This window comes from Cydia amplana, chromosome 27 (assembly GCF_948474715.1).
Source record: "Cydia amplana chromosome 27, ilCydAmpl1.1, whole genome shotgun sequence".
Taxonomy (NCBI): Eukaryota; Metazoa; Arthropoda; class Insecta; order Lepidoptera; family Tortricidae; genus Cydia; species Cydia amplana.
Window position 1 is genome coordinate 6,386,622 of NC_086095.1, and position 23,496 is coordinate 6,410,117.

General features: G+C 40.2%; 1 protein-coding gene across 1 annotated transcript in view; it reads left to right on the forward strand.

Moving 5' to 3' along the window:
- Positions 1-23,496, forward strand: part of LOC134660484 (MAP kinase-activated protein kinase 2) — a 37,354-nt gene that overhangs the window by 13,180 nt on the left and 678 nt on the right. The window contains exons 2-7 of the mRNA XM_063516251.1: positions 9,381-9,506; positions 19,023-19,160; positions 20,158-20,364; positions 21,095-21,226; positions 21,699-21,821; positions 22,701-22,853. Coding sequence (XP_063372321.1) covers positions 9,381-9,506; positions 19,023-19,160; positions 20,158-20,364; positions 21,095-21,226; positions 21,699-21,821; positions 22,701-22,853 — 879 coding nt within the window. The remainder of the gene's footprint in view (positions 1-9,380; positions 9,507-19,022; positions 19,161-20,157; positions 20,365-21,094; positions 21,227-21,698; positions 21,822-22,700; positions 22,854-23,496) is intronic.

Below are 23,496 nucleotides of genomic sequence, written 5' to 3' on the forward strand. Positions count from 1 at the left end.
AGCCTGGTGACAGACGGACGGACGGACGGACGGACGGACGGACGGACGGACGGACAGCGGAGTCTTAGTAATAGGGTCCCGTTTTTACCCTTTGGGTACGGAACCCTAAAAATGTAGAATAAAAAAAACAATCTGATTACCAGCCCGCCGGACGATTTCGGCCTGTAAGTTAAACGCGCTGAGTCTGACAGGCCGATATCGCCCGGCGGACTGGTAATCAGTGGGCCCCTTCACCTTTTAGGTAAAGAATAAGAAAGGTCACTTAACACGAGGATTTTAATACATGGACTGTATACTATTTTCCTGCTGGACGGAGCCGGAAAGCGGCAACTTTGTTCAGCGCAGCGGGCCGAAAGTTGATGCTTTCCGGGCTTTCCGGCCGTAGGGCAGAAAAGGCTTTAACAAACTAGTTGTCTACTTGTTTTAATAGTAAATTCTAATAATATTGAATACAAATACAAAACTTATAAAAGCGAGTTTCGTTTATTTCCATAATGTCAACATTTACTTTACCAAAAAATACAATAGCCCGTACCCGAACACAATACCGGTACAAGCCAATTTGAATTATATTTACATTGGTGAAGGTCAGAGTTCTGTTTAACAATTATCTGCCGACATAAAATTGCGTTAGTATTAAAAGGCCTTAAGCGTTCTGCACTCCTAGCACATGATTGGCGCGACAGTATCTTGCGGCGAGATAGACTAGCCGTCCCTCTTTTATTGACATAGTTAGAAAAAGACGGCTAGCCCGGCTGGGTTATGTGTTAACCCCGATGCAAAAAGAGGAGTGAAGCTTAACGTGTGTATTTTGGCTCATTTTTATTTTGTTGTAATTTTTTCATCAGATTTCGATGTTTGGTATATAGGGGCCCACAGATTACCAGTTCGCCGGACGATATCAGCCTGTCAGTTAAACGCAATACGTTCAGAAACAGGGCTATAGCTATAACCCCGAAAATCTAAGTTCGTCAATTGCGGTAATTTTTCTCTGTCATTTCTAAAGAGAAAGATCCCGGCAATTCGGTTTTCGCGGTAGACCCCCAGTTCGGAACAACTGATAGGCTGATATCAGTGTTGGCCGAAACGTTAATGCAATTGAAAATGTTGGCCATTAACCATTATAAATTGAATTGTAAATTGTAATCGTCCGTTACTGTTTAAGGTTCAATTTATAATGGTTAATGGCCAACATTTTCAATTGCATTAACGTTTCGGCCAACACTGGCTGATATCGTCCGGCGGACTGGTAATCTGTGGGCCCCTTAACACTTTCTTGTTGTTAATTATTAAACACATTCACTGCCAACGTTTTCGTAGTGCTACGCTCGTAGCCGATCCCAGCGTTTTCCCGCTTTGTAGAGGAAAGCGACTACGAAATTTGAGTACGAATAAAGTACATACCCGTCCAGCGGGTTCTCGACACTCAATGTGTTAATTTAATAGATATAGATGGTCAAGCAGATCTTGTCAGTAGAAAAATGGCAAATTTAAAAAATGTAGGCGCGAAAGGATTTCGTCCCATAGAAAATTTGAATTTCGCGCCTCTTTCTACTGACAAGATTTGCTTGACCAGCTATACTTTACCTACGCGATAGCCCGAACATAAAACAAGCTCTTTCAGAATAATGACAGAAAGTAGCTGTTTTCGTAACCTACTGTTTAGTTATAACACTTTAAACTCTCGCGCTTTGTACACATATTTAATTACACAAACGGGTCTAACGGTACGGTACGTTTTATCGGTAAAATTATTTTTGGCTAATTTTAGGTGTTTTAAGTATTTTTGGTATCTCTTCGTAATTAAAACAATGCATTTATTTACCATTTGGGTTATTTAGTTTTTTTGCATTGTAGGTATTTAAGTATTATGTTAATTAATTTCAAAACCATTTGAGTAATTCCCCATCGTAAGATTTTAATTTAGAAATATTACATTGTTTGTATTGTTTCTAATATGTATTATATATTTTTCTACTCGTCGACTGCAATGCTTGAATTAAGACTTCGTATACCAAAGTGAAATCGCATACTTTTTCCACTATGGGACCCCCAACTCAACTATAATATTCATTTCGATACAGTTTAGTCAACTATAATGAAATTGACCAATCGAAAGCGCGGAGCAAGTACCAGTGCCTCATGAGTCACGAGAAGGTGTCGTTGACCAACCGGCCGGGGGCGCGGGGCGCGGGGGCCGGGTCGCGTACGAGTATGAAGGTATCGCGGCTGCTCGCGCATCTTAGCTGTATACTTTTGGTATTTTTACCTACATATATGATTCTTCTACTAGTTTTAAGTACTTTTTTTGTTGACTCGTAGAAAAAGTATTGTATACAATAGTAATATAATCAAGCTTTTCAATCTCGTACCTTACTTAGGCAACTCAGCAAGCTTCGTTGCCTAAACACGGTACTCGACTGAAAAGCTCTCCATTATATCACGATTGTATAAAATTCTATTTTTCATTTGATATTAAATATTACTTACTCAAATATGCAATCTGTGATTGACCATGCTATGATCCGTTTTCGTTACTAGTTACTATAGGCATAAAAATCACGATAATTATCAAGGTAATTATCAATGATACTTAATTGTGACGTTATCTATGAAAAGGGACCTTATTGTCGATGGCGCTTACGCTCATAACGATATGCTCCGATATAAATACAATGCCGCGCGACGCTGTGCGGCGTAAGCGCCATCGACAATAAGGTCCATTTTCATAGATAATGCCCCATATTTATTTATTTGAAAATGTTTATGTCGGCGGCCGATCGTAAGATGAGGCATATCGTGAAATTCCTAGGCATATCGTGAAACGTGAAAATTTTTGACCCGTTCCCTGAGTCGAGCTCCTATTTCTGGGCAGTTTGCCCTTCGGTCATCTAATGCAACCTAAAGAAACCTATCCTACGAGGGGTATTCAAAATATTCTCGGTATGAGAATGAAAACAAACAAGTACGAAAAGTTTGATATTTTTATTTTTCAATATACTCCCCCCCTATGTTCATACACTTAAAAGATCGATCAATTATTTTTTTTAATCCCTCGTAAAAATATTTTTTATCTTTCGTGTAAAAATGCTCCTCCACTGCCGCCTTCAATGCTTCATCGTCAGAAAATTTATTTCCACGCAGATCCTTTTTAAGATTGGGGAGCAAAAAGAAGTCGCTGAGGGCTAAGTCCGGACTATACGGTGGGTGAGTAACAGTTTTAAACCCACATTCAACAATAGCTGCCTTGGCAATATGAGCAGTATGGACGGGGGCGTTGTCATGCAGAAGCAGAATACCTTTGGTTAACTTTCCTCGCCTCTTTTCTTTAATTACATCCTTTAATTGACGTAGAATGTTAGCGTAGTACTGTCCTGTGATATTTACACCTTTTTCTTTATAATCGATTAGTAATACTCCTTCACAATCCCAAAATATCGTGGCCATGACCTTGCCAGCTGAAGGGATGACCTTGAACTTCTTGGGATGAGCTGAACCCTTAATGTGCCACTGCATGGACTCTTGTTTACTCTCTGGGTCATAATGATGAACCCAGGTTTCATCTCCAGTAACTATTCTTTGCAGCACCTCATCAGGATTTTCACCGCACAGGTCAATAAAATCGGAACAACAAGCTACACGCATGTCTTTTTGAAGCCGAGTCAGCATTCGCGGAACCCATCTTGCACTTACTTTTGACATATTAAGATGGTCATGTATAATATCATGTACGGTACCAATAGAGAGATTGGTTACTTGTGCTATAGATTTTACCTTCACTCGACCATCTTCCAATATAAGTTTTTCCACTTTATCAATATTTTCTTGTGAAGTAGCTACTACAGGCCGGCCAGGTCTAGGGTCATCTTCAATACTCTCCCTTCCGCGTTTAAACTCGCTTGACCACTTTTGAATGGTAGATAAAGAAGGAGCAGACTCACGGTAAACACAATCCATTTCCTCTTTTATGGTTTTTTTATTTTTACCCTGTTTTGTCAAGAATTTTATCACGCATCGATGTTCTAATTTAGTTAACATTGTCAATTCGCACATGATGTTCATGTTTGTTCAGCAATTGCAGAAAAACAAAAGACCATCTGGGTTCGAATTATACTTTTTTTTAATGTCAATGAATAAACCTTAGCGGCCAGTAACGAAAGAAATTTTAGAAGAGGTCGTAAGATATCAATACCGAGAATATTTTGAACGCCCCTCGTACCTATATATTGGTTTAATGTCACTATCGTCAAAACATTACACAGGAACATTACGATCTGCCTGATCTTACGATCGGCCGCCGACATTTACATGACCTTACAGACGCAATGCGCCACGAAACTTAATACATATTAACATATAACAAACAGGTACATATAACTATTACAAATAACATCTAAATGTTTTAAACCTGGTTTTAACATACATCATTACGTCATGTTAGCACGTAATGTGCTCTGCGCAAATCGAATGCGCAGTGTGGGAAATAGAAGCAAATATTTACTTACCGAGAACACAGATTCCTGATAACTGCGAGAGGTAAATAATGCATCCTCTGAGAAATATCCTCTAGCCCAGCGGTCGGCAACCTGCGGCCCGTGAACCTGTCACTTGTGGCCCGCGAACCTCCCTGGCTATTTTGTATGTAATATATTGACAAACAACAATGTCTGATAAAGTCATAAATATTAAAAGTATGGCCCGCGTCAACTTCGTTAACTACTATGTGGCCCTTGGCTGCTAAAAGGTTGCCGACCGCTGCTCTAGCCGCCCAGAGACCTATAAAAAGGTCTCCTGTTCCATTCTAATTTGAACTTTGTGTTGAAAAAATAAAATTTCATTTTGCTTGGCAAGGTTTGACGTATGGGCTAGAGGTTATAGCGTCTTACATTACATATATACAGGTGATGTGTGTGTTGTATAGGTTAATTGTGTTAGTATTCGTCCAGCACCAGTTTTCGTCCACTTTAGGAAATTTGAATAGACTTACATTACTGCACATATACATATTGCAATCCTTAATGTCAAAACAATATATCTACTTATCTACGTCACTACATAGTATAAAACAAAGTCGCTTCCCGCTGTATGTCCCTATGTATGCTTAGATCTTTAAAACTACGCAACGGATTTTGATGCGTTTTTTTTAAATAGATAGAGTGATTCAAGAGGAAGGTTTATATATAATTTGTTAACCCGTGCGAAGCCGGGACGGGCCGCAGACTCGCTAGTATATATACAGAATGATTTCTGAGTCGTGATCCAAAACCACTTTCTGACTGTAAATGGTCTACATTATCATAATGGTAGTATTTAATTAAAATATATACCTAATTATTTTAATTTTTCAAGTAAAATTAATCTCATACTAAGTAATCACGGTCACCCTATGACTTTTGACATACGCTGTATGGAAAGCGGCAAGACGTCACATTGATTAGGGTGACCAAATTGTATGCAAAAATGTTTTTTCTACTTGTCATCTGAAAAATCGCAAATCACACAGGCGCGTATTCCGGGCGGGGCGTGAGCGTTTTATATGTAAAAGCGGCACGCCCCGCTCACTTCCCGCCCGGAAAACGCGCCTGTGTGACGGAACCTTAACAGAATCTAGAATTACAATTTCCTAGATCTAGATTTTCTATGCTAGGCATTTAAGCGGATTCTTTCAGCGATGTATCAGCATAGTGTATGTTATTGTTACAATTCTTATGATAAGTGAGTCAGGTCAGGTGTTACGTGGGTGGGTATGTGGGTAACAAACGTTTTACATTCACACGTTCGAAATAACAGGGCCTTGTCGTTCCAAGTATGGATAACGAGAGTAAATCGACCGATTTTTACAAGCTTTTATTTAACTTGTAATGTACCTATGTATGATGCATAGACTAGGAATCCTGTAGACGGAGTTTAGAGCAATTATTTCATGAAACCGATGCTGCCAAAAATACTGGGGTGCGGGGGACGAGGTGAGCGAGTCCCGTGCCGTGATTGGTCCGTTCAAAGACACGGACGTCACACAAAGACACTTTGACTCGAAGATGGAGTAAAACTACCGTATATTTGATGCAGAGGGGGTAGCGCTACTATGCTCAGTCTGGAGGATGTCTTGTCTGTGTTATGATGTAACTATGTTTGTACGGGTCAAATCTTGCAAGTTAATTTTGACCCACTTCCCGACTTGAAATTTTGCATAAGTAAGTCGGGTGACAATACTTTTACTACTACTGCTTTATTGTGTTTGGGGGTGGTTTGGGGTTTTTAGAATTGTCTCGATGAGGTTTAGTTGCCTGTGAAAATAAAAGTACAGTCAGCGATAAAAGCTTGTACCAAAAATGAAATTTTTGCCAAAAACTTATTCATTTATTTTTTGTACAAATTCTAATTTGCTTCAATAACGTACAATCGGGCGCCTGTCGCGCACATAGCCTATACGAGCAATGTAAACCTGAACGCGTTTGTTGTACAATATATTAATGTCTACTAAATACGCGTACGATGCCAAGTGCGACAAGAATTAGGTCATAATATTTATAAAAGCTATTTATATTATCATTTTATACAATGGGGCTTTTGTGTAAATTGTATCTATTTTTTATAATTATAATCATGTTGAATACCGTAAAACGGGGTGAATAGACACGATTTTCAACTTCAAGGACGATTTTCACCAATAATCCAAATGATAAAAGTAATAATTTCGACATCATTATTTGAGTCTTGCTTAGTTCTTCAATTCTGTTTACGTATTTTTAATTTCAACCCGCTTATTTTAGAGAAAATCAAGAAAAACTACCCGATTTCGACATATCCATAAAACGGGGTCGATTGATACGTCATATGGGGTGATTAGAAAAAACAGGCAGGGCTGTCACAAACTTCAAAAAGTTTTTTATTAGAATAAAAGTAAATATATAAACTGACTTTCAGTAAATCACTTATGAGAATTGTATGTAAAAAAATTAACATAGCTTACACTAGACGCGTATTCTTTAAGTACCTATCTATTATTTAAGGAGCAGTGATTCATATCAAAATACATACAATCAAAATTGGTCGGGTCTTTTCACCCCATACGACGTGTCTGTTGACCCCATATGACGTGTCTCCTCACCCTGTGGTAGTGTCTATTCACCCCGTTGGGAAGTAAAAACGGTTATGATTTGTTTTTTGCACATTTATCTTTAACTAAAAAGGAAAATCGGCATCATCTTTCATTATTTAAACACTAGAAGAACTGCTTTACTTAATACACTATAAATAACACAATAACTAACCTGTATTTCACTGCTATATCAAAGTTCAGCCAGGCAATATATCTTACTTTCACAAGGCCTCACTTCAAACTAAAATATGTATTACTTGTGATCAACTTCATGCTTGATTCATGTTACCAGATTAAAGATTGAAAATTCTACTATAATTGTACCTCAAAATAATTGGCAATGGTAGTCTAGTTTTTAAAATATAACAATGTAAAGGAAAGTACCGAAATTGTCTCTATTCACCCCGCGATTTCTGGTGACCCCGTTTTACGGTAATTGTGTTTATAGTTTGTCAAAGGACTGTCTCATTTCAAACAGACAGAGAGAATCATACTATCTTTGTCTTACACTTGGTACTAGCACTCAAAAGAAAATGATGAGTATAGTTTTTTTTTTTGTTCTTATTTACTGACAATTTGGTTTGACCAACTATATATAAGTTTACCTATAGCTATAGCTTATACTCAGAATCACTTGTATATTTGCATGTAATTATGAAGACTTCGGCCTCTGTTTTTAGTCAAAAAATCTGAATGTGCCACGGTCGAGCCGTGACCGTGACCCAGTGGCCGACAAAAACGTCAACAATGGCCACTTTTGCGTGCTAACTCCAATTAAACGTGAATACTAAATACAGTAGAAGAAAATTAATCACATAATATGCCAATAATATCTGGGAGACAAAACATATAAAAACTCAAAAATGCGCGTTTTCCCAGAGATAAGACCTAGCTAGATCGATTTTTCGCCCCCGAAAACCCCCATATACCAAATTTCATCGAAATCGTTGGAGCCGTTCCGAGATCCCCGAAATATATATAAATACACAAGAATTGCTGGTTTATAGATTCTTAAATGGACCTTATTGTCGATGGCGCTTACGCCGCACAGCGTCACGCGGCATTGTATTTCTATCGGAGCATCGTTAAAAATGGCGTAAGCGCCATCGACAATAAGGTCCCTTTTCATGGATAACGTCACAAATGTCCCTGCCTTATGTATGGCGGCGGCTCCCTGAGTGTTTATCCTCATTCAATCTTGTTTCGATTATGGGATTAACAACTTAATTTAACTACGTGACAATAAGCCAATGTGTGGTTTATTTGGTAATATTGGTAATTAATAATTTAATAGTAAAAAAGGTAATTAATAATTAAACGAGCAAAGCCAATAGATTATGCGCAAATAAATAAAGTTAATTACAAAATTTCTATAGGCTTATTCAAGTCGTTGTACTGAAGAATGAATATACGTTTCATTTCATTTCTTTATTGCAACCATAGGCTTCAAGGCTTTTCGCTATTTTCAAATCGACCTGACATAATCAATATCGTTAGGTATTGCAAAAATAAATATTTAAGTGGGGCTCCCATACAACAAACGTGTCTTTTCTGCCGTTTTATGCTCGATATTACGGAACGGGACGGAACCCTTCGTGCGCGAGTCCGACTCGTACTTGGCCGGTTTTTTAGACGCGTGTTCTTTACAGTTCTAAGCATATATCTATAAGTCAAAGTAGTTTTAAGAATTTCTTGTATAAAAACGCTATAGTATAGTCTCATAGTACAGTACAGTAGTTAATTTTTTAATTTTTTTACTCGTATAATAACGCTAGCTACATATATGCTAATAAGTTCTAATTTAACTATAAATATGTTATATTACTTTATACTTTAGGTCTTAATTAATTAGATATGTACTATAGTTCGTTTTTTTTTAGCATTAGAAATAAGGTAAACAATCTTGATGTGTCTTTTAATTGAAAAACACATTTTAAAAATAAGTTACGGTAAATATGTAACAATTATGAATCTAATACGATCTTTTATAGTCTTCTGCTTTCATAAATAATAGTTATTGATTTTTAAAAAGTGTTTTTCAATTAAAAGACATGTCAAAATCGCTTACCTTCTTTCAAGTTCTTTCTAATGCTAAAACAAGTTCTTTCTAATGCTAAAAAAACGAACTATAAGTATTAACGCATGTCGTGTTTACCTATAATTGGATAGACACTTATTATTCATGTACTTTTGGCTTTAATCTGTAATTTCTGTAGTGTTGTATCTGTTGGTAAACCTTAAATAAAAAAATAAAAATTAAAAATATGTTCTTTTCCAGGTGGTAGAATGCAGAGAAAAGCGCACAGGCGCAAAGCGCGCGCTGAAGGTTCTCCACGACAACGTGAAGGCAAGGAGAGAGGTGGAGTTACACTGGCGGGCCAGCGGGTGCATACACATCGTTGAGGTACCTAATCATAAATAAATATAACAAATAAATATTATGGGGGTTTTCAGAAAAAACGGTACCATTTACTTTTTTTCGAAAAACCATCCCATCAACTCCCTTCGCTCGTGTTTTAACGAAGTGCGCTTACAGTGCTCTGCGTGTCTAGTTCAATAACGGCTTCAGGATGCTGTTGGGGTTACCACGCTTTAGTACTGCGTCAGGCATGTTTGCGCAAGCAAGAATGGACGATTTTCATGCCATAACGAGGAAAATTAGAATCGCCTCTCAAATGTATCGCCTGCGGGGTAGCACCAACACTACCAACAGCTTGGGGACTCTCCGTGTACTAAGACACTGGGCGTCTGCTCATTGTCCTGTGTACCAAGACCCCAAATGAGTTTATTATTTAAAATTTGTGAGACCTAGGTTAAGATCTACTAACACTAGTAATGTAAGTCTGTATATAACTAACAATCTATGGGCAAACTGGCCTGAAATAAAGAATTTTATTATTTAAAATTCGCCACTCGCTGCACTTTTCGCACTTGCATCGTAAATAACTAATCATTTTGGCCGTTACGTGGGCGTGGCCTTACTCATGCGTTCATAATCACATGTGACGTTATATATAAAAAGGGACCTTATTGTCGATGGCGCTTACGCCATTATTAACGATGCTCCGATGGAAATACAATGCCGCGCGATGCTGTGCGGCGTAAGCGCCATCGACAATAAGGTCCCTTTTCATAGATAATGCCCCATACCGTATGCTCAAAATATTTCGAAACATTTGTGAAATAACTTCAATTGTTGTACAATAATGCGAAAAGTGCTCGGTCACTGTTACATTCAAAACACGATTGCGTCATCGTTGTATTGAATTTTGTCACTGAAACCGATGTGGGGTTCTATTCAGAATTTGTATAATTTGTACTTTTCTAGGTTAACGTTTTCCATGTACCTATAAGTATGTAGGTTATATTTTCTTATTGAAGTACGGTATGTACTGCAGGGGATATTTATTACATAATAATGTATTACGCGAAACTCTGCGTAGGGGGCGCCACTCCCACAATAAGTCTCAATCTAAGGGTCTACCGCAAACGTGACAGTCGAAATTTTGTTATCTAACCTCTCAGTTTAAGGTACAGTATGTATCAGTGTTGGCCGAACGTTAATCCCAATTACCATTAAAAATTAACCATTGAAAAGGTTAATTCGAATTAACCATTAACCATTGAAGGAAAATTAATTGTCAATTCGCATTAACATCAATTTGCATTAATATTAATTTATTTCGAACCATTAAAAATTAAAAATAATTAATGGTTAATGCTTCACAAACCATTAAAAATTAAATCAATTTTTAATGACAATTAAAAATATTATTGATAATTATCAATTAACAAAAATATATCGTAATTTTATAAAGGCGCCCGTAATTTTTATCTAGCTAGTGGACCTCAGGTTTGGTGCAACATAGAAACACGCCGTTTGGTCATCCGACTCGTCTTGATGAGCACTTGGGAGACCAGTACCCAAGATAGAGCTGATGCTGAACCCTGGGTGTACCTAGTGGAACTCAGGTTTGGTGCAACATAGACACACGCCGTTTAGGCTATTCGACTCGTCACAATGAGCACTTGGGAGAGCAGTACCCAAGATGGAGCTGATGCTGAACCTTGGCTGTACCTAGTGGAACTCAGGTTTGGTGCAACATAGACAAACGCCGTTTTGGTCATCCGACTCGTCTTGGTGAGCACTTGGGAGAGCAGTACCCAAGATAGAGCTCATGCTGAACCCTGGCAGTACCTAATGGAACTCAGGTTTGGTGCAACATAGACAAACGCCGTTTTGGTCATCCGACTCGTCTTGATGAGCACTTGGAGAGCAGTACCCAAGGTAGAGCTGATGCTGAACCCTGGCAGTACCTAATGGAACTCAGGTTTGGTGCAACATAGACAAACGCCGTTTTGGTCATCCGACTCGTCTTGGTGAGCACTTAGGAGAGCAGTACCCAAGATAGAGCTGATGCTGAACCCTGGCTGTACCTAGTGGAACTCAGGTTTGGTGCAACATAGACACACGCCGTTTAGGCTATTCGACTCGTCACAATGAGCACTTGGGAGAGCAGTACCCAAGAGGGAGCTGATGCTGAACCTTGGCTGTACCTAGTGGAACTCAGGTTTGGTGCAACATAGACAAACGCCGTTTTGGTCATCCGACTCGTCTTGGTGAGCACTTGGGAGAGCAGTACCCAAGATAGAGCTGATGCTGAACCCTGGCAGTACCTAATGGAACTCAGGTTTGGTGCAACATAGACAACCGCCGTTTTGGTCATCCGACTCGTCTTAATGAGAACTTGGAGAGCAGTACCTAAGATAGAGCTAATGCTGAACCCTGGCAGTACCTAGTGGAACTCAGGTTTGGTGCAACATAGACACACGCCGTTTTGGTCATCCGACTCGTCTTGATGAGCACTTGGGAGAGCAGTACCCAAGATAGAGCTGATGCTGAACCCTGGCTGTACTTAGTGGAACTCAGGTTTTGTGCAACATAGACACACGCCGTTTTGGTCATCCGACTCGTCTTGATGAGCACTTGGGAGAGCAGTACCCAAGATAGAGCTGATGCTGAACCCTGGCTGTACCTAGTGGAACTCAGGTTTGGTGCAACATAGACACCCGCCGTTTTGGTCATCCGACTTGTCTTGATGAGCACTTGGGAGACAAGTACCCAAGATAGAGCTGATGCTGAACCCTGGGTGTACTTAGTGGAATTCAGGTTTGGTGCAACATACACACACGCCGTTTTGGTCATCTGACTCGTCTTGATGAGCACTTGGGAGAGCAGTACCCAAGATAGAGCTGATGCTGGACCCTGGCAGTACCTAGTGGAACTCAGGTTTGGTGCAACATAGACAAACGCCGTTTTGGTCATCCGACTCGACTTGATGAGCACTTGGGAGAACAGTACCCAAGATAGAGCTGATGCTGAACCCTGGCAGTACCTAATGGAACACAGGTTCGGTGCAACATAGACAAACGCCGTTTTGGTCATCCGACTCGTCTTGATGAGCACTTGGGAGACCAGTACCCAAGATAGAGCTGATGCTGAATCCTGGCTGTACCTAGTGGAACTCAGGTTTGGTGCAACATAGACACATGCCGTTTTGGTCATCCGACTCGTCTTGATGAGCACTTGGGAGAGCAGTACCCAACATAGAGCTGATGCTGAACCCTGGCAGTACTTAATGGACCTCAGGTTTGGTGCAACATAGACAAACGCCGTTTTGGTCATCTGACTCGTCTTGATGAGCACTTGGGAGAGCAGTACCCAAGATAGAGCTGATGCTGAACCCTGGCAGTACCTAATGGAACTCAGGTTTGGTGCAACATAGACAAACGCCGTTTTGGTCATCCGACTCGTCTTGATGAGCACTTGGGAGAGCAGTACCCAAGATAGAGCTGATGCTGAACCCTGGCAGTACCTAGTGGAACTCAGGTTTGGTGCAACATAGACACACGCCGTTTTGGTCATCCGACTCGTCTTGATGAGCACTTGGGAGAGCAGTACCCAAGATAGAGCTGATGCTGAACCCTGGCAGTACCTAATGGAACTCAGGTTTGGTGCAACATAGACAAACGCCGTTTTGGTCATCCGACTCGACTTGATGAGCACTTGGGAGAACAGTACCCAAGATAGAGCTGATGCTGAACCCTGGCAGTACCTAATGGAACACAGGTTCGGTGCAACATAGACAAACGCCGTTTTGGTCATCCGACTCGTCTTGATGAGCACTTGGGAGACCAGTACCCAAGATAGAGCTGATGCTGAATCCTGGCTGTACCTAGTGGAACTCAGGTTTGGTGCAACATAGACACATGCCGTTTTGGTCATCCGACTCGTCTTGATGAGCACTTGGGAGAGCAGTACCCAACATAGAGCTGATGCTGAACCCTGGCTGTACTTAGTGGAACTCAGGTTTGGTGCAACATAGACAAACGCCGTTTTGGTCATCCGACTCGTCTTGATGAGCACTTGGGAGAGCAGTACCCAAGATAGAGCTAATGCTGAACCCTGGCTGTACCTAGTGGAACTCAGGTTTGGTGCAACATAGACACACGCCGTTTTGGTCATCCGACTTGTCTTGATGAGCACTTGGGAGAGCAGTACCCAAGATAGAGCTGATGCTGAACAGCTGGCTGTACCTAGTGGAACTCAGGTTTGGTGCAACATAGAAACACGTCGTTTTGGTCATCCGACTCGTCTTGATGAGCACTTGAGAGACCGTACCCAAGATAGAGCTGATGCTGAACCCTGGCTATACCTAGTGGAACTCAGGTTTGGTGCAACATAGAAACACGTCGTTTTGGTCATCCGACTCGTCTTGATGAGCACTTGAGAGACCGTACCCAAGATAGAGCTGATGCTGAACCCTGGCTATACCTAGTGGAACTCAGGTTTGGTGCAACAGGCTCACCCTATTTAGGTCATCCGTCACATCTTGAACCTGCAGGTACTGCCAGGGTTCAGCATCAGCTCTATCTTGGGTACTGCTCTCCCAAATGCTCGTCAAGATGTGACGGATGACCAAAACGGCGTTTGTCTATGTTGCACCAAACCTGAGTTCCATTAGGTACTGCCAGGGTTCAGCATCAGCTCTATCTTGGGTACTGCTCTCCCAAGTGCTCATCAAGACGAGTAGGATGACCAAAACGGCGTGTGTCTATGTTGCATCAAACCTGAGTTCCACTAGGTACTGCCAGGGTTCAGCATCAGCTCTATCTTGGGTACTGCTCTCCCAAGTGCTCATCAAGACGAGTCGGATGACCAAAACGGCGTTTGTCTATGTTGCACCAGACCCGAGTTCCATTAGGTACTGCCAGGGTTTAGCATCAGCTCTATCTTGGGCACTGCTCTCCCAAGTGCTCATCAAGACGAGTCGGATGACCAAAACGGCGTTTGTCTATGTTGCACCAAACCTGAGTTCCATTAGGTACTGCCAGGGTTCAGCATCAGCTCTATCTTGGGTACTGCTCTCCCAAGTGCTCATCAAGACGAGTCGGATGACCAAAACGGCGTGTGTCTATGTTGCACCAAACCTGAGTTCCACTAGGTACTGCCAGGGTTCAGCATCAGCTCTATCTTGGGTACTGCTCTCCCAAGTGCTCATCAAGACGAGTCGGATGACCAAAACGGCGTTTGTCTATGTTGCACCAAACCTGAGTTCCATTAGGTACTGCCAGGGTTCAGCATCAGCTCTATCTTGGGTACTGCTCTCCCAAGTGCTCATCAAGACGAGTCAGATGACCAAAACGGCGTTTGTCTATGTTGCACCAAACCTGAGGTCCATTAAGTACTGCCAGGGTTCAGCATCAGCTCTATCTTGGGTACTGCTCTCCCAAGTACTCATCAAGACGAGTCGGATGACCAAAACGGCGTGTGTGTATGTTGCACCAAACCTGAATTCCACTAGGTACACCCAGGGTTCAGCATCAGCTCTATGTTGGGTACTGCTCTCCCAAGTGCTCATCAAGACGAGTCGGATGACCAAAACGGCATGAGTCTATGTTGCACCAAACCTGAGTTCCACTAGGTGCAGCCAGGGTTCAGCATCAGCTCTATCTTGGGTACTGGTCTCCCAAGTGCTCATCAAGACGAGTCGGATGACCAAAACAGCGTTTGTCTATGTTGCACCGAACCTGTGTTTCATTAGGTACTGCCAGGGTTCAGCATCAGCTCTATCTTGGGTACTGCTCTCCCAAGTGCTCATCATGTCGAGTCGGATGACCAAAACGGCGTTTGTCTATGTTGCACCAGACCTGAGTTCCATTAGGTACTGCCAGGGTTCAGCATCAGCTCTATCTTGGGCACTGCTCTCCCAAGTGCTCATCAAGACGAGTCGGATGACCAAAACGGCGTTTGTCTATGTTGCACCAAACCTGAGTTCCATTAGGTACTGCCAGGGTTCAGCATCAGCTCTATCTTGGGTACTGCTCTCCCAAGTGCTCATCAAGACGAGTCGGATGACCAAAACGGCGTGTGTCTATGTTGCACCAAACCTGAGTTCCACTAGGTACTGCCAGGGTTCAGCATCAGCTCTATCTTGGGTACTGCTCTCCCAAGTGCTCATCAAGACGAGTCGGATGACCAAAACGGCGTTTGTCTATGTTGCACCAAACCTGAGTTCCATTAGGTACTGCCAGGGTTCAGCATCAGCTCTATCTTGGGTACTGTTCTCCCAAGTGCTCATCAAGACGAGTCGGATGACCAAAACGGCGTTTGTCTATGTTGCACCAAACCTGAGTTCCATTAGGTACTGCCAGGGTTCAGCATCAGCTCTATCTTGGGTACCGCTCTCCCAAGTGCTCATCAAGACGAGTCGGATGACTAAAACGGCGTTTGTCTATGTTGCACCAAACCTGAGTTCCATTAGGTACTGCCAGGGTTCAGCATCAGCTCTATCTTGGGTACTGCTCTCCCAAGCGCTCATCAAGACGAGTCGGATGACCAAAACGGCGTGTGTCTATGTTGCACCAAACCTGAGTTCCACTAGGTACAGCCAAGGTTCAGCATCAGCTCCATCTTGGGTACTGCTCTCCCAAGTGCTCATTGTGACGAGTCGAATAGCCTAAACGGCGTGTGTCTATGTTGCACCAAACCTGAGTTCCAGTAGGTACCTACTGCCAGGTTTCAGGGTCATTTTGTTGTCTCATTTTAAAATATCACGACCTGATAATTCACTGAAGCTTGTATTCATAATAATATGCTTATTTTTAATTTTAATACCTAGCTCCAAGTTTCTAAGCAATAGTAACATTAATTATTAGTTTATGAAAAAATTGATTTAATTGCATTAAACGTTAATTTAGATTGACAATCAATGTAATTAAACGTCTCAAAATTCAATTCTAATTAACTTAATTTAAATTGATGCGTAATGCAATTGACTAATTGCGGATTTAATGGTTAATGGAAATGATTAATTGTTAATTAGAATTACACATTACGGCCAACACTGGTTACTCTATGGTATACTTAAGTCGCTAGTGCTGCACTCTGGCGGCAAAACATTGCAGTAATACTCCCTATTGTAATAAATACAGGAAGGTTAACTAATGCTAAAGATCACATCGTATGCCTTTGCTGCAGCAAGAGTAGATTGAAAATATATATATTTCATATTAGCATTCAAAAATATGTAAGGTCACTGTGGGCAAGACCGTCTACAAGGCAAGTCCGTCAACACGTTATAACTTTTGAATTTGAAGGCGTATGCCGCTTTGGCAGAGATGCGATTTATTTGAAATACTTCTATTTAAAATGCAAATACAAAATGCAAAATACCTATTTTGTATTTTGCATTTAAATGCCTTTTAGTAAAAAACATTTTGTATTTTATTTGAAATACTTTTCGAGATGTATTTTGCATTTTTAATATTCATTTCAAAATGCAAAATACTTTTTCTACTCCAGCACTTAAATGTGTCAATTAAATGACTGACAGTGATATCTAAAGCAATGTCATTTGAATGCTTTGTCTATAGGCTCATAAGATGACTGCTAGCAGTCATCTTATGAGTATAATACAACTGCTTTATTTTTTTTAAAGATACAAGTTCCGATCATCTTGATTGAAAGAGGTATGTTTTCATTTACAATAATAACTCTTTTTTTTTTTGAAATAATAACTCAATTTTTTTTAAATAATAACTCTTTTTTTTTTAAATAATAACTCTTTTTTTTTTAATAATAACTCTTTTTTTTTAATAATAACTCTTTTTTTTTAATAATAACTCTTTTTTTAATAATAACTCTCTCTTTTTTTTTTTTTTTTTTTGCTGCAGCTGTCATAGAAAAAGTAATGTATACAACAGCTCATAATTGGTTCTTAAAATTCTCGGGTCTTTTTTTACAAAACTCGACTTTTTTTTTTTTTTTTTTTTGCTGCAGCTGTCATAGAAAAAGTAATGTATGCAACAGCTCATAATTGGTTCTTAAAATTCTCGGGTCTTTTTTTACAAAACTCGACTACGTCTCGTTTTGTAACTTCGACCCTTGAATTTTAAGAACCCTTATTATATCACTGTTGCATAAACTACTATTGTGATTAAGTTTAGCCAACATTACCAGTCAAACAAAATGAAATGAACGAATGACGCTTGTATTGCCGAATTTGACCCAAAGAGGTGCCTGCTAGCGCCTGGCGCCAGGTATTGTTAAAAAGCGTAATAAATAAAAATTGATGTTTATTTCTTTCACATACACACTGCCTGTAAATCTTAATTTAGTGCATGGTGCATGCTAATTGCTATTAGCAAACTTAATTTCGTATGCCCTTGGGTACGACATAGTGGAACAATTTTTCTTTTTTACCATCATATGCAATATCATGTGCACACCTATGATCGACGAATAAAGCATTTGTATTTTGTATTTGTATTTTTTTTTCACTTTTTAAAAATACCAGTCCGTCCAGTTGTTATTAATAAAAGAAAAGTGTAATAATAATAAAATAAAAACTAGATGCACAATCAACCGAAATAAATGGCCACACAAGTCACATAATGGAGCCATGGCTCTCTTTTCTTTAGTCTAGTTTTTTACATTATTTTAAGTGAGTATTATTCTCTTTATTCATTTTTCGTCTTAAGTTAGGTTTTATTACAATATGGATATAAAATTAAAATATAAAAACACTTACAAAAACAATATAAAAATATTATAAAAAACCTAATCTAGGGTGCCGCCAGCAGCGGGGCAAGGCCCAAGCTGCCGGTGGTCAGGGCCACAGAGAGAGGAACCGGCGGACTATCCGCGCCGTGTCCAAGATCACCGCCTTCTGCATCTTGCCCTTGATCCAACCACCTAGCGAGAGTCTCTCAAGATGTTGGTTGAGACTCTTTGCTATTAGACGAAGTATTATTATTAATAACAGAATTTATTGATACGCGTACTGATAAATATGACCAAAATGTCATGCATAAGGTGCCATGTTATTAGACGTTTTTGTTCGGCTCGGCATTGTGTCTCTATTTCTCATGACAAATACCTAAAATAAATAAAAATATCTGAGATTTGGTCAAAAGGTATTTTATTTTGAAAAAGTATTTTGAAAATACCTATTTTGCATTTAGCATTTGAAATACATAACGCAAAACTATTTGGTATTTTGCATTTGAAATAGTAAATCTGAAAAGTATTTTGCATTTTGTATTTAAATGCTTTTTTAAAACCATTTTGTACATCTCTGCGCTTTGGAGTCTAGTCGATTAATCAGTTTTGCGCGTTAGTTCCCTCACTCTAAAACAGATGGCGCTGTGACAACCAATTTCAGAGCCATCAGCCTAAACAAGTCATTTCGTGTTTTGAACTCGAAGTCATAGTTCGACAGCCGTTCGAAAAAAAATTGTACAAAACGAAAACCATTTTTACTTATTTTTATTATCGTTTGTGGATATACATGTGTCCTCTTTGCTCTAGATTCCTCACTCTGACAAATATCTAAAATAGATACAATTTTGTCCACAGATAATCGACGTATACGATAACACATACAGCGGCAAGCGATGCTTACTCGTAATCATGGAATGTATGGACGGCGGCGAACTTTTCCAACGTATACAGGACAACAGAGAGGGAGCATTCACGGAACGACAGGCCGCTGAGGTGAGTCCAAAGTTGTGCCGCAACATTCTAATAGATGGCGTTAGTAGCGCTATTTTCATATAAAGAGTGTAGGGAATGCAAATCGGTTATTTTTTGTATGGAAATAACCGCGGTTTCGGTTAATAATAATAAATAAATAATAATAAATTCATTTATTTAAGGACCATCAGGGATCATTTTTTGTTAGTACTTACGACTATGCCTTATAAAATATTGTTAGTATTATGCTCTATAAACTATACAATGTCATTTTGTAGCAAAATATAAATAAATTAAATTAATTGAAATTAAAAAGAAATGAAATTAAATTAAATTAACCGATTATTTCCATACAAAAAATAACCGAAAATAACCGATTTGCATTCCCTAAAAGAGTGCAACGTACATTCCCTGCACCGCGCTTACGGACTTCCGAACGTCAGTTACAATATATACGTCTTCTAAACAATTGTCATTGGACTTCAGTCCGAACTCATAACACCTTTAATGCAAGGCCTTTAATGCACCTTTAGGCTGGCTTTAGTGTCACGCGGACCGTCCGTGCACCGGACCAATATGTATCAAGTTCAGGGAGCGTTCTAGCTTGAGTATAGCTGACAGCTTTCTCATACTATTTGTCGGTGCGGAGCGATCCGCATGGATGGTCCGCGTGACACTAAGATCAGCCTATAATGTCTATTTACAGTTACGTGTGTTGCTATAGTTCGTTTTTTTTAGCATTAGAAATAAGGTAAACAATCTTGATGTGTATTTTAATTGAAAAACACATTTTAAAAATAAGTTACGGCAAATATGTAATAATTATGAATCTAATACGATCATTTATATTCTTCCGCTTTCATAAGTAATTGTTTTTGATTTTTAAAAAGCGTTTTTCAATTAAAAGACATGTCAAGATCGCTTACCTTCTTGCAAGTTCTTTCTAATGCTAAAAAAACGAAGAAGATTAGGTAAGTAGATTTTTTCAATATTCACTTATCAAACCTCTCTATTTCAGATAATGCACTCAATATGCGTAGCCGTCCGTCACCTGCACGAGTCCAACATAGCCCACCGCGACATCAAACCCGAGAACCTTCTATACACTTCCGCGGAACCCAACGCCATCTTGAAACTAACCGACTTTGGGTTCGCCAAGGAAACACTTACACCGGCAGACACGTTGCAGACACCGTGTTATACACCTTATTATGTCGCTCCTGAGGTAAGCATACAAAATTACATCTCGGTAGCAACAGTAGTAGACACAGCCAAGACCGTACGGAGAACTTTTACACGTCAGCGGAACCCAACGCCATCTTGAAACTAACCGACTTTGGGTTCGCCAAGGAGACTCTTACACCCGCAGATACTTTGCAGACACCATGTTATACGCCTTATTATGTCGCTCCTGAGGTAAGCATATAAAATTACATCTCGGTAGTAGACACAGCCAAGACCGTACTAAAAACCTTGACACTTCAGCGGAACCCAACGCCATCTTGAAACTAACCGAATTTGGGTTCGCGAAGGAGACTTACACCCGCAGACACGCTGCAGACACCATGTTATACGCCTTATTATATCGCTCCTGAAGTAAGCATACAAAATATACACAAATATCGGTACCAACAGTAGTAGACACAGTCAAGACCATACTTACAACCTTTACACGTCAGCGGAACCCAACGCCATTTTGAAACTAACCGACTTCGGGTCCGCCAAGGAGACCCTTACACCCGCAGACACGCTATAGACATCATGTTATACACCTTATTATGTCGCTCCTGAGGTAAGACAAAATATAAACAAATCTTGGTACCAACAATAGTCACAGCCAAGAACCTTATATACGCTTCAGTGGAACCCGACGCCATTTTGAAACGAACCGACTTCGGGTTCGCCAAGGCGACCCTCGCGCCGGCTGATTATTAATTATATTTAATTGGGTACAGGTCCTAGGCCCAGAGAAGTACGACAAATCCTGCGACATCTGGTCCCTCGGCGTAGTGATGTACATCTTGCTGTGTGGTTTCCCCCCATTTTATTCCAACCACGGCCTCGCCATATCACCCGGAATGAAAAAGGTAAAAAACTAGTTATTTGTGAAGGTTCTGTACTTGAATGTCCCCTTATTTCTATCAGATTTAAGAACAACCTTATGTTTAAAAACATTAAAGTAAAAGGTTAATATATATTGCCAAAATAGTATCCTTAATGTTGCTCAAATAGTCAAATACATATAATCTCCAACTGTATCTTTCAGCGCATCCGACTAAGCTAAAACTTACTCGTTCATTTGCCAATGTAGTCTCTCAATAACAGTTTTGAATGATTCACGGTTAGTTTCACTAGACTTCTATCGACCGGGATATGAACCGTGATTACCTTTTGATGATGATTTTTTTTGTGATGTTTTCGAGCTCCCGATATTTCGACGCAGCAAATCACCGAATGATTTTCGGTGCATCTAATCACGGTCCATATCCGGGTCGATATAAGTCTAGTCTCTCAATATTGTCCAAATAGTCTTAAATAATACTCAACTTAATCTTTCAGCGTATCCGACTAGGCCAGTACGACTTCCCCGAACCGGAGTGGTCCAACGTGTCGTCTGAAGCCAAGAACCTTATTCGCGGCATGCTTTGCGTGGACAGTGCCCAGCGTCATACAATATATCAGGTATTTAAATTAAATCTACCTTGCAATAGACACCTAGATGTGTCCAAGTAATTTTCAAATACAAATTTCTTTATTAACAGTATTAAAGTAGGTAATTATACATTTATAATACAAACATTACAGTTAGATTAACAGTAGCACTCACACTAGGTCAAGCCTGTGTCGTGAGGACTGTGGTGAGACAGTAATAGCACATATAATCCTTTATTCCTTCATTTTGGACAATATAATCCTACTAATGTTATAATGAAGAGAAAAAACAATAAGAGAACATTTTCTTCAAATTCTTTTTCTGGAAATATGATAAGTACGTACGACAAATACATTCAAAGGTAAAATTGAATACTATGGAACCGACCCTGAATATGTAAAAAATATGTTAACAATTTTGGAACCTACGGTCCAAATAATTTTTGGACTGTAAGTGTTATCACTAGGCACAACCATAATAGTTATTTTCGATACAAGTGCGAAAAAGAGGAAATTCGACACGAGTGGCGATAAATTAAAACACGACCGAAGGGAGTGTTTTAAATCGACACGAGCTGCGAATTACCTATTCGCACGTGTATCGAACAACGTTTTACAGTACATATGGCACTTTAAAGTTTCGACATCGCACGAAAAGTCCTATTTTACGCACTAGTGCGGAAAAGTAGCCCCATATGTACTGTAAATAATGTTTACAGTACATATGCCTACTTTTCCGCACTAGTGCGGGAATGAGCACTTTCCGTGCCTATGTCGAAAGTTTAAAGGGCCATATGTACTGTAAAACGTTGTACGATACACGTGCGAATAGGTGATTCGCACTTGTATCGTAAATAACTATTTTCTGTGTTTGCATTACCCAACTGTATATTTAATTTTAATCCTCAGGTGATGTCCAGCCCGTGGATCCGCCAATACACCCAAGTACCCCAAACGCCCCTATACACGAACGCGTTACTCCGTGAAACAGGAGAGGCTTGGGCCGACGTGCAAGATGAAATGACTCGGTCGCTCGCCACCATGCGCGTCGACTACGACCAGGTATGTTGCAGCGCTAGTCTCTAATATTGCCGCGGTAGTCACTGACAATATGATCAGTTAGGTGTAACGTGCAGGAAATGACGCGATCGCTCGCCACGATGCGCGTTGACTACGACCAGGTATGTTGCAGCGCTAGTCTCTAATATTGCCGCGGTAGTCACTGACAATATGATCAGTTAGGTGTAACGTGCAGGAAATGACGCGATCGCTCGCCACAATGCGCGTTGACTACGACCAGGTATGTTGCAGCGCTAGTCTCTAATATTGCCGCGGTAGTCACTGACAATATGATCAGTTAGGTGTAACGTGCAGGAAATGGATCGGTCACTCGCCACCATGCGCGTTGACTACGACCAGGTATGTTGCAGCGCTAGTCTCTAATATTGCCGCGGTAGTCACTGACAATATAATCAGTTAGGTATAACGTGCAGGAAATGACGCGATCACTCGCCACAATGCACGGTGACTACGACCAGGTATGTTGCAGCGCTAGTCTCTAATATTGCCGCGGTAGTCACTGACAATATGATCAGTTAGGTGTAACGTGCAGGAAATGACGCGATTACTCCCTACAATGCGTGTTGACTACGACCAGGTATGTTGCAGTGCTAGTCTTTAGCAATATGAATAATATTGCCATGAT